The sequence below is a fragment of the Neomonachus schauinslandi genome, chromosome 1, assembly GCF_002201575.2.
Source record: "Neomonachus schauinslandi chromosome 1, ASM220157v2, whole genome shotgun sequence".
In the NCBI taxonomy this organism is placed as follows: Eukaryota; Metazoa; Chordata; class Mammalia; order Carnivora; family Phocidae; genus Neomonachus; species Neomonachus schauinslandi.
Window position 1 is genome coordinate 153,630,011 of NC_058403.1, and position 12,673 is coordinate 153,642,683.

The 12,673-nt window shown below is 36.4% G+C and overlaps 1 protein-coding gene across 16 annotated transcripts in view; it reads right to left on the bottom strand.

The window, feature by feature from the left end:
* Positions 1–12,673, bottom strand: part of CLASP2 (cytoplasmic linker associated protein 2) — a 183,368-nt gene that overhangs the window by 136,045 nt on the left and 34,650 nt on the right. For 15 of the 16 annotated variants that reach the window (XM_044920799.1, XM_021677581.2, XM_044920794.1 and 12 more), the window contains exon 7: positions 7,633–7,697. In XM_044920799.1, the coding sequence (XP_044776734.1) occupies positions 7,633–7,697 (65 nt within the window). Of the gene's footprint in view, positions 1–2,807; positions 2,870–7,632; positions 7,698–12,673 lie in introns of those variants that run through there. The other variant, XM_021677580.2, reaches the window with a different exon arrangement.

A 12,673-nucleotide genomic window follows, 5' to 3' on the forward strand; every position in this document is an offset into this window, starting at 1 on the left:
TCTGATTTGACTGCCCAGAGCTACTTCACAATCATCTGACTACTTGGTTTTATATTCTTGGGTAAGAATAAAGAAAAGGAGATACAGGAAATACAAACAGAAAAGGAAATACAAATAATCAAACATTTGAAGATGATCAACCTTATTGGACAGCAGAGATGTTTTTAAAAGGGTGAGATATTTTTCACCCCTTTGACAGGCAAATTTTAAAAATAATAATAGCGAGAACTGAAAAGAATGCAGGGTAACAGGCACTGATGGTGGGAATATAAGTGGTAAAGCCTCTTTTGGAGGAAATTAGCTACAACTAACACAATTTGAAATCAATAAAAACTTAAGATACAGAAATTCTACTTCTAGAGTATTTTAAGAAACATATATGTGTGTGTATACACACACACATTATTTGTAGGAAGGTGTTTCAGAATAATTTATAAAATTGTATGTGATTAAACAACCTAAAATTCTATAGAAGAAATGGTTATGATACATCCATACTATGGAACATTATGCAACAGTTCAAACAAGACAGTTACACATGAGGACATTAAAAAAAGAAAAAAAAAAAAACTCTATGCCATACCAAGTAGATGTAGCAAATGGCAAAAATACTTTCAGAGCAATATCATTTATGTAAACACAATAAAAACAAAACCATTTATTTTGATACTTAATGTGCATGTAAGGGACAGTAAAAGGTATGCAAAGACAGAATAAAAGTGTTCACCTCTGTTTATATCTGGACTTGAAGGAGGTTCAGAGGGAAATTTATCTGCATTGTTTGAATTTTGAAAAGAAGGTATTTGTTAATTAAAATCAAAGAATAAGAAACAACACAGGTTAGGAATAACAAAACCCATTTGTTTTGTTTTGTTTTATAATCCATTTGTTACACATGTACACCTGATACTAGTATAGTGTATGTGTACTACATGTGAGAAAGACTAATATACAGAAGTATATATGTAACTGTTAAAAACTACAAATCGCAGGATGACCTGTTACTATGTATCTTTACTGTTTAGATATCCTACTTTTATTTTTTAAATTAACTTTTTTAAAGTAAATTCTATGCCCAACATGGGGCTCGAACTCACAACCCCAAGATCAGGAGTCTCATGCTTTACTGACTGAGCCAACCAGGTGCCCCTGCTAGATTTCCTATTTTTAAATAAAAGTGTATTACTATAATTATCAATAACATCCAGTAAAAGTATTTCCATTTTGAAGAACAGAAGGAGCAGTAAGGTTACCTTCTGAACTTCACAGAAGGCTGTTACTTTGATTTTTTAAAATTAGTACATTCCTAAGTAGTCTGAATGTATTTACGCACTGCTTGGAAAAAGAAAACTAAATATACACTAATAGTCATCAAATCTATGTTTAAGAAAGAAGAAAATCTGGATATGGCCCCAATCAAATGCAACATTTAGAGTCACCTGTAAACTACGGTTTAAAACATAAATAAATATATAAACTTGGCAATGCTCTTAAGTATATGAGAACTTAATTTGCTAATTTTGATGGATTTTGCCTTAAAAATTAGTAGTTAAAATTATTTCCAAAAGGACATATAGAACAGTTACGTATATTCTTGGAATAAACCATCACAATACCAAAACAAAATATACTATCATATTTCTATTAACATGTACATAACAGTTTAAATGACTATTTACCAACATCATCATTTTGGTACAGTTGCATCCCATTCCTCATAGTCCCAAGGGGACAAACTCCTGAGAGAGAAGTCATTATATCGTCATAAGGAAGGATAAAACTGTTAGACTTAAAACTTCCAAATACAGACCAGTCTTAAGAACCTAGTGAAAAATACACATAATATTTTTAAGGAACTTTAAGTACCCCTTCATACATGTCTCTGGCATTGATATTATAAAATATACCTCTCTAAGCATATTAACAAAAGCTTTAATAATGAAAAAAGGTAGTTAAGTGTTATGAAGGACAATACCAAATGCAACCTGAGGCTCTAGATTTGCTTCTGGTTTGCTCTCTGTGCCTAGATCTAGGACTTATCATAGCAGCAAGCCTCAGTTTCCCAATCTGTGCAATGGAAACACCAAAATACTCTGTACACTTCATACAGTTATTTGTACCTAAGGAGTTAATGTATACTAAGTATACTAAAGTGCTTTGGAACACTATAAAGCACTATAGAAATATTAAAAAATATATTATAATAAAACACTAGCAAAATCAATTTTTAATAAAATTATACCCTATATAGGACTTGTAAAAGGCAATATTTTCTAGAAAACTATTTACTAAGGACACTGGCAAATCACAAACATATTAATTAAAACAGTGTCTATGGCAAGCCATTTTGCTTCTTTAAATACTTTATTACCACAAAATTCTACTTGTTGTCATATACAACATGAAAGATGACAAGCTTGCTAACCAAACCTTCCTGCCAAAATCTGTCATTCTTCTAAGAGCCACATTCCATATTCTTTCTTCAAAGCTTTTGCATATATTCCATATTTCTTCCAATAGCCCTTCATATCCACTACCAAAGACTGAGGGCTTGCTTGGGTTGCAAGGTAAATTGGCATATTTGCCAGATCTCGTATAGACTTATCAAGTAGAAAAGGATATTAAATGGCAAGTAAGCATACATGTGCATATACGCACACACGACTGTACACACACACATACACACAACACACACACAAGTGTCCTTCGTTCTTTAGGGAGAAATATATTTCTTACACAGCAAATGATCGTCACTTTAACAGGAAGTGCATAACACAAGCATAAGAAGAAAAATAGATCTTACTCACCATCTCCCATAGCCATTCAGATGGTCCAGGGAGCTTTCTCAAACCAAGAGGTCAAACAGCACAGCAAATAAATGCAGCTTGCTGCCTGCGCCACTGGGCTCGGCCTGCAGCCTGCAGACACCCCGGAGCACTGTGTGACCCAGGCCGCGCTGCAGCTCTGCACCGCAATAGCCAACAGCTGCTACTCCACTTCAAAATAAAAGTCTGGGATCTTGCTGAAAATCCTCGTCTATTTAGCAGAACCTAGCAGAGCCTGATCAAGATTATTCTTTAACTGCACATATGTGGTTACATACAGGTTATGATGCTTCTCCTTGTACTGGCTGCCTGAAATTTAATGTAAGAAAAGCTCTGGGAGCCAATAAATGCCATCCCACTGGGGGACTTTTAATGCAATCATCAAAACACAAGGCATGTGTTCAGCAATCATTTTCTGCTTCCCTAAAGATACCATGTAATCAGTAGCAATCACATGATCTGATGGATTAACTGATTTGTGCCTTTTTAAAAAGGTTTTCATCCTTTTGTCATTACCTTTTAATATTTACAACAGAAGATTGCTAGAAGTGCACAAACAGGAATAGCCCAGTTTCCATGATTAACTGCTCTCATTATGCAGGAAGCATTTCTGGCTGCCGTAAACAAATCACGTCAAAGACAGCCCATCAAAGGCTGCTCTGTGTGCGGACAGCAGAGCCACACGGAACAAAGCTTGCTTCTGGTGGAGACAGAACCTAGCCAGTGCGCAGCTGCAGGACACAGAGCACCCTCCATCCAAGCTGCACAACCATCAGCACATTGTCAAGCTCTGGGAAGGCCCTGAGGCTCATGGTCACAAACAGACATGTTTTAAAATCAATCTAAGAAAAGGTCTGCTTTGCTTTTCACTAATGTGTATGCTACAAGCATATAAAAAACTACACTGCAAGTTACCTTATTGCCTCTTCTAAGCCCAGTTTCAAGGTAATTTCAAAGCCTAATTCCTATGCTTTGTTTTATTGCCAGCCTCCTAGAGCAATTCTTTTCCTAGCAACTGTTTCAAATACAGAAGTGGGGAAACATTTTACAATGATTTCACCCCAAGACTTCATTAGGCCCTACGGACATGAGACAAATCAGAATTATGCATAGTTTTTTCACAGGCAAAGGGAAAAAGACTTGCAGTCACAGCCACCAACACTGTTGGTGTTTACATCTCAGTTAGCGTAGGAGATGGTCTAGAAAGCTCCATGACAACAGGCCCAGCCATAATCACAGGGGGCCTGCAACTCTGTCTTTTCCTTCTTCAGGGCTGGTATTGCCTCCTTCCAGCCTTGATCTGATTAACATTAAACTTAGTTTCCTTCTAACAGCAGAGCTAATTCCACTGTACTTAGGGATTCTGCCTAACTTACTTTGTAATATGAGAATTAAAGTCCGGCTTGAAAAACCTTCGAGACAAGAAAATACGCATTTCTCCCTTTCCTAAACTAAATGCTATGCTCAAATCTCTGATGATGTAATTTACTTTGTGTCTTGAGTGTGATGAACTAATTTGCTAGAAAATCAAGTCAAAGAATTCAACCAAAACTTAAATCAAGAGTATAGATATGGCAGTTACGAAAGAAATCAGAGACAAAAGCATGAGATGTAAGATTGTGCACCGAGACACGCATAAGTGGAGAGGAGGTAGACTAAAGAGAAAAAAATAACTCTTACAATCAGGTTATACCACCTTTATAACCTGGGTTTTTTTCTTTTTGTGTTTACTAAAATGACTTTTTTCATCCCAAAGCACTCTAAATCAATATATTATAAAAAGTTTGATGTTTCATTATTACGGCTTCAGGCACAGACACACTAAAAAATTTTATTTACCGTAACAGTTTGTAGAATATCATATGGAACAAATCTGAATGGAATGCCATGTTTGGGTGCATTCATAACAATTTGCTTTGCATATGTACATCAAGTGAGAGAGAGAAGAGGTGGTATTTTCAATGGCTCTCAGTCTGTTACGTGCATGAACTATTTCCACAAGTTTTCATCTTCAGCCTTTATTTTGCCCTAAACTGTTTTTCTGTTCTATAACTTTAAAGTTTTAGGTTGAGTACACAATTATAATAAGCCAATAAGGGCTGAAAATTTTGTGGGGAAAAATGCAGGAATTAAAAAAAGAGTATTACTTTGGGTACAAACTTTTTGCCTTCAAATTATTACTTACAAAATTCATTTTCAATGTTCAATTAATAGATTTCTCTACCTATAAAAATTATTAAAAAATTATTCATTGTCCTGGGTTGGGATGACATATACTATAATGTTAGTGGAAATACTTTTTTCATTTAATGGTTTTCACTTAGCTGCAAGGATTTTAGGAATAATTTAAATTAATTTCATTAAATTCCTTAAACAAAGAGTAGTTGTATTTCTTCCATTACCAACTGTAATCACTCTAGATATTCATTCGCTTATTTGCTTACTTGCTTGTTTACAATCTATCTCCCTCACTAGAATGTAGGCTCCCTGACTCAGGAACTTTGTCTTCTTCCTGTTGTGACATGATCTAATTTACATTTTAAGATCATTCTCACTTCTGGGTAGAAAATAGATTCTAGAGGGCAGACATGAAATAGAAATCTATTGCAATAATCTAGGTAAAAGCTGAAGACTTACAGTGGGGTTTTAGCAGTGGAGATAGGAAAAAAATTAACAAATTTTAGATATATTAGGATTTCAAAGGTAGACAGACTGGGGGATCAATTCAGGTTTCTAGCCTGAGCTGACGGTGGTGGTACTGACTGAAATGGGTAAACTGGGGGAATAACAGATTTGAGGGGAAGGAAGAGACAACAACAGGCTTTCCACTTTTGGACACGTTAAGCCTGAGATCCTATTAGGCACTCCAATGCAAATGTCATCGAGGCCACAGCTACTAAATCTAGAACATAAGAGAGATGAATGAGGACCAGAACCACACATTTAGGAGTCAAGAACAAATAGTTATCATTTAAAGCCTTTGAGTTGGATTACATTACAGAGAATACAGAAAGGAAGAGGAGAGACGTGGGCCCTGGGACTTGCCAACATGATAAACAGGCTTCCCTCTTATAGTCTCTTCCCTTATTAATGAATCCATTAAAGTATTTTTTCAGTGACAGCATAATATTGTCATCAAAAACATCCTGACCTACTCCTACACCCCACTGTATAACCTTTTAGACTTTAACATTCACATGTGACCACATTTGAATATTCAGATCATAATCTCCAATACAAAAAAATCTCTGAAGACTCCCTCCAAGAGAAATAAATGCGACCCCAAACCTCTGTTTATCGAGAGAGAAACAAGAGAAAAAGAAATAGGAGCTAAGAGAATAGGGAATATAAAATCTTCTATTTTGAAGGAACAGAAGTAACCTCACAAAATACAAGAAAGACAGCACTTTCAAAATAAACTATATCCAAATAATATCTTAAATTTATAATATGCATTATACTTTTCTATTAGAGTTGTAACTACATAGTCTGGAATACACAAATAAGAATGGTATGAAAACACAGCAGTCTCAATCCAAGTAATTTTAACAACTATCCATCTTCCCGCTGTTTCTGGTTTCTATGGAAATAGAGGTAACTGCTGGAAAAATAAGGATAAGGTACTTAAAACACCTTCTTCTATTTAGAGAAGAGCAAGAAAACCTGGCAGTCAGGGTGAGGACTGGTAGTGCTGAAGTCAATTTATACTTCTGGAACTAAGTTTAGATTAGGGTAGACACAATCTTTTTAACACTAAACTCTCACTCCATCTGCCTTCCTGCAACACAACAAGGCTCAGTCTTGGTTTAACCCAGAGAAAAAGAACTAAATTATATTAGTAACTAGTTTTTCCATTATTTGACTATACAACTCACATACCAATTTTCCCCCCAACATCAATTACATTACTAAGCTAACCACACTCTATTTTTAAAGATTATTTATTTTAGAGAGAGAGAAAGCGCGTGCATGTGCGCACATGGGGAGAAGCAGAGGGAGAGGAGAGGGGAAGCAGACTCTCGGCTGAGTTCAGGACCCTGAGATCATGACCTGAGCCAAAACCAAGAGGCTGACACTTCATAGACTGAACCACCCAGGCGCCTTCCCACCCCACGCTCTTTAATAGGAACCTCCTTTCCTAGGTGGAAAAACCACCTATACTATCTTTGGAAATAGAATATATTCTTCACATACATGGATAAAAACTAAAGTCTAGGTAAATGCCACCCACTAAAACCAAACACAATCTAGCAATCTTACAAAAAGAAGAGCAACCACAAAACTGAGTAAGTGCCAGAATTAACCCGAAAGCTCCTTGAATTCCAACTGAGAAGCCAAAGATGATCATGCTGGTGAAGTTTCTACTTCTAGGTCTCTTCACCAGTATCATCACTGAGAGTCTACACATAGGTGTAATAAAGCCCAACAACCCCAAAACTTTTACTAAAAACAACTAAGTAAAACAATTACTTTCAGAATAAAAAACACATTTTATGCATGGAACATGGAAGGCAAGAGGGTCAACGTATCTTCAACCCAGAAGCTACAAAAAATAAGGCAAAAAAGTAATACCAGTTTCCACAGTTGACCCAAAATTAAATTTTCAGTTACTCTAAAAGAGAGAATAGGTAATAATTAGCAGTATGTAAAGACTTTGTTATTATACCCTAACTAAGCTTCAATCCATGAAATCAAATCTGCTGAATCAGTGATACAATAGTTGGCTTGAAAACATGTTTTAGTATCTAAAACTTTGCTAAATAATCTTAGAAATGTTTGAGAACTGGAATAACTTAATTATTCTTACCTTTGCAGACACTCATACCACCTGAATTTTGCACTTCATCAAATTTGGCAAAAATCATCTCTAACCTGGGAAGAAAGAACACATTTTGTTTGTTTTATATACAGTTTAAATAGAAACAATTTCCCTAACCACCTCCCTGAGAAAAATAAGTTCAGGGATTCAGTTAGTCTCATACAACTCTTTTACAATTACCTCACTTACGAGAGAAAACACCAAGCCCATCTCGCTTGAGTAGAAAAGCAGCCAAACACAGGCAGCATCTACATGCACACAGTTTCATGTTTCCTCATAAAATTATTTCTCCAAACCCACCAAAAATACTTGTTACGACCGTATAATAAATGCACTCAGTCATCAAGACCTTTTTAAAAAGTACATATAATCGGGCGCCTGGGTGGCTCAGTTGGTTAAGCGACTGCCTTCGGCTCAGGTCATGATCCTGGAGTCCCTGGATCGAGTCCCGCATCGGGCTCCCTGCTCGGCAGGGAGTCTGCTTCTCCCGCTGACCCTCCCTCCTCTCATGTGCTCTCTCTCATTCTCTCTCTCTCAAATAAATAAATAAAATCTTAAAAAAAAATAAAAAAAGTAAAAAGTACATAAAATCATGCAAAGGAAACATAAGGCAAACATAAAAACAATGAAATATAAAATGCTAGAAACATACAATGAAATATAAAATGCTAGAAACTAAAGTGATACGGATATGATAATCTGACATTTTCTCTATTAAACTACTTTCTTTAGACACCAATTCCATTACTCTTCTGATTATATTCAGAATTATTTCTACACTTCTGCTATCACTTTCTTTTAGTTAACAATGTGTTTCTTATTACAAAAGCAATGTACACTCATTATAAAAGAAAACGAGGAAATATAATTAGGAAAAAAGAAAAAACCCAAAACACAATCCCAACATCCAATATTTTTGAGTTGTATACTTTCTGATGGTTTGTATTTATTTTTTTTTTAAAGATTTTATTTATTTGACAGAGAGAGAGACAGCGAGAGAGGGAACACAGCAGGGGGAGCGGGAGAGGGAGAAACAGGCCTCCCGCTAAGCAGGGAGCCCGATGCGGGGCTCGATCCCAGGATTCTGGGATCATGACCCAAGCCTGAAGGCAGACGCTTAACGAATGAGCCACCCAGGAACCCCGATGGTTTGTATTTATATATAAATTTTCTTCAGATCAAAATGGGATCATGCTGACAGCAGTATTTTTTAGTTTGCTTTGCCTTTACTTTCCAATATATCATGCTATGATTTATTCTTTTTTTTTTTTGAGAGAGAGAGCAAGCAAGCATGGGAGGGAAAGGAGGGAGGAGAGGGAGAGAAAGAATCTCTAGCAGGTTCCACACATAGCACAAAGCCCGATGTAGTGCTCAATCTTGGGACCCTGACATCATGACCTGAGCTGAAATCAGGAGTCAGACACTTAACTGACTGAGCCACCCAGACGCCCCTATGCTCTGATTTATTCTTAAAGTTATGACTTAGAAATCTGGGCAAGGGAAGAGGGCCATTGTCATTTTGTTTTTAATTGCCAGATGTTCTCTGACTTACCCTTATGTTTCTGTCACAGTGTCATTTCTATAACCTTAGTTAAGCCGTGGTCCATATCCTGTCATTTCTCACTTGTAAACTGAGGATGCAGACACTTTCTATCTTAAAAATATATTTTTTTAAAGTTGAAAACCTAGGAACTCATCATAATGTGATTTTTTTTTTTTTTGACAGAGAGACAGCGAAAGAGGGAACACAAGCAGGGTGAGTGGGAGAGGGAGAAGCAGGTTTCCTGCTGAGCAGGGAGCCCGATGCGCGGGGCTCGATCCCAGGACCCTGGGATCATGACCTGAGCCGAAGGCAGACGCTTAATGACTGAGCCACCCAGGCGCCCCCATAATGCGATTTTTAAACCTGAGCCTTACCTCCTACCCCCACTGAATTCAACAAATAAAAATATTCACACATCTGAAAGCATTTCAGTTTAAAGACATGGGTTGCTTCATCCTACAGAGTAGTATCTTCCAGAGACTTGAGCAGAGAGCAGACAAGTTGCCCAGAGACAAGATGTGGACAAGACGAAATGGGAGAGGGAATGCAGGAATTGGAAGGTGGAACACCTGAGAATGAAGACTACACAGGCCAGATACAGAAAGGAGAGGAACCAGGAGAGCTCTTTGGGGAAAATGGCAGAACAAGATGTTAAGAAGCATGAAATTAACACTCAAGAGTAGCAAAATGGGAGTAAGAAACTGAGGACAGAAAGCTCTGAGAGAAGAGAACTGATAAGGAATTGAGGTGGGCAGATAAAACATACAACTCCTTAACTGAGCTACCCAGGCACCCCAGGAAGAAAATTTTTTAATTATTACTTTAAAACTATTTGATTCAATGGCTTTATAAATAATACTTAAGCTTAGGTATTTTAATAAAGAAGAATGTTCTTGATATAAATAAGGGTGGGCAAAACCAGAAATTTTACCCTGAAGGGCTATATCCAACAGGAAATTTCAAAATCACAAAGGGAGCAGCATTTGATAGGCAGAAATACCCTTCTGAAACATAAAGTTAGAAAATGATCACTATATGATAAAAGAATATAGTTTTCAAATAAATGCAATATTCAGTATAAAGTTAAAAGAGGGAAACAGTGGAACAATCATCTGAAGAAATGGGAAAACCAAAATTCATTCATTTTTACCTTATAAAAGTTTTAGACCCTTTGACATAAAGGGGTCCAGTGACGATTCAAAATACTACCTACAAAATAATGAGGTCATATGCTAAGGATAGAAAACATTCTGGCATGCTTGAAAGAGCAAAGCTCATCACACCTTGTATCCTCCCATTCCCTACTACCTGTCACTGCTCTGGTCTGAGACTCCTTATCTGCCAAGTGACTCACCACTTCATGGTCGGAGAAACCATAAATAAGAAAGGATGGGATTAATAGGTCATGGGCTTATTTCAGTAAGAACATTAAAGTGCAGGCTATCCACATATGATAAAACTCCTATGAGATTGATTCTGATGGGGGGAAATCAAATAAGGAGTTTCCCATAACAACTAAAATTACTTATTAAAAAAAACAACTTAATGGGGCGCCTGGGTGGCTCAGTCGTTAAGCGTCTGCCTTCGGCTCAGGTCACGATCCCAGAGTCCTGGGATCGAGTCCCACATCGGGCTCCCTGCTCGGTGGGAAGCCTGCTTCTCCCTCTCCCACTCCCCCTGCTTGTGTTCCCTCTCTGCTCGTCTCTCTCTCTGTCAAATAAATAAATAAAATCTTTAAAAAAAAAAAATAAATAAATAAATAAAACAACTTAAGCAAAAAGGAAGATTATAGGCTAATCTTACCTTGAGCATAAATGCAAAAATCTTAAACACACATATGGACACTTAATTTATAACAAAAGGAACACTGAAGAAAGACGTTTTCAGTAAGTGGTGTTGGTCAAGTGGATACCCACATGGAAAAAAAATGTATCTGAACCCCCATTTCACACCACTTTCAAAGAAAATACCCCACGGACTATAAATCTAAATGTGAATAAAACTTCAAGACAATCACCCAGAGAATGTCTTTAAGATGTTAGGGTAAGCAAAGATTTCTTAAACTGGGCACAGAAATGTCTAATCATAAAGGAAATGTCTAAAAACTACATCAAAATTAATAACTTACGTACATTAAAAGACATCATCAAGAAAGTAAAAAGGCAAGTCACAAGGTGGGAGAAGATATCTGAAACATATACATAGCTGACAATGGGCTTGCACCTAGAATGTATGTTAAAAAGTCCTACTAATCAATTTTTTTTAAATGACAGACCACCCAATTTTTAAAAATAGGCAAGAGACCTGAAAAGACACTTTAAAAGAACATATCCAAATGGCTGATAAATACATGAAATGGTTCTCTTCTTTATTAGTAATCAGAAAAATGCAGATTACCACTATAATGACAACACCAGAAACCTAAAATTAGTAAGATTAAGACTAATAATGCTAAATATCAGTGAAAACATAGAATAATAGGAACTTACGAACAGTGCCAGCAAGAATATAAAGGGGTACAACCACTCTGGAAAACTGTTTGTCAGTATCAATTACAGGTGAACATATCCGATGGCCCAGCAATTCCACTCTTAGATATACTCTAAGAGGTGAATACATAGGTACACCAAAAGACATTTACAAGAATGTTTTTAATAGCATTATTCAAAAGAACTACAAACTGAAAACACCTCACAAGTCCATCATTAGTATGGATTCATTAGGTAGGACTTATTCATAAAAGAGAAAAGTAAATGGCAATGAAAACAAACCAACTACGGCAGATCCAACAACCCAAATGAATTAAAACAACAACAACAAGGGGCACCTGGATGCCTCAGTTGGTTGAGCAACTGAGAATCATTTCGGTTTCAGCTCAGGTCACGATCTCAGGGTCGTGGGATCAACTCCTATGGTGGGCTCCTCACTCAGCAGGGGGTCTGCTTGAGGATTCTCTTCCTCTGCCCCTCCCCACCTCAAATAAGTAAATAAATCTCTAAAAAATAATGTTAACTGAAAGAAGCCAGACACAAAAGAGCACATACTATATGATTCCACTTCTATAAAATTCAAAAATTCAAAAATTAAAAAGGATTTAGGCAGGCTTCTAGATGATTATAATGTTCAACTTTGCCACCTATGTGGATACATGGGTGTATTCACTTTATGGTAATTTACACAGCTGCATACTTATGATTTACATACATTTCTGTATGGATGTCATACTTGCATGAAACTGTAAAATTATTTAATAAAAATACTTTCAATATAAATAAATATATAATGTAATATATATACATACATATACACGTTCATACACATAAATACATTATGTTAACATCATTTCTTTCATTCACATAAAATGATGTAGAATTTACTCAAATGAAATTGTTAGCCCTGGAAGTAGAAAATGAGTAAGCAAACAAAATGCATATTTAATGGACAATCTTATTACCAAAAAATAATTGGTACTGGAAAAAAAATACA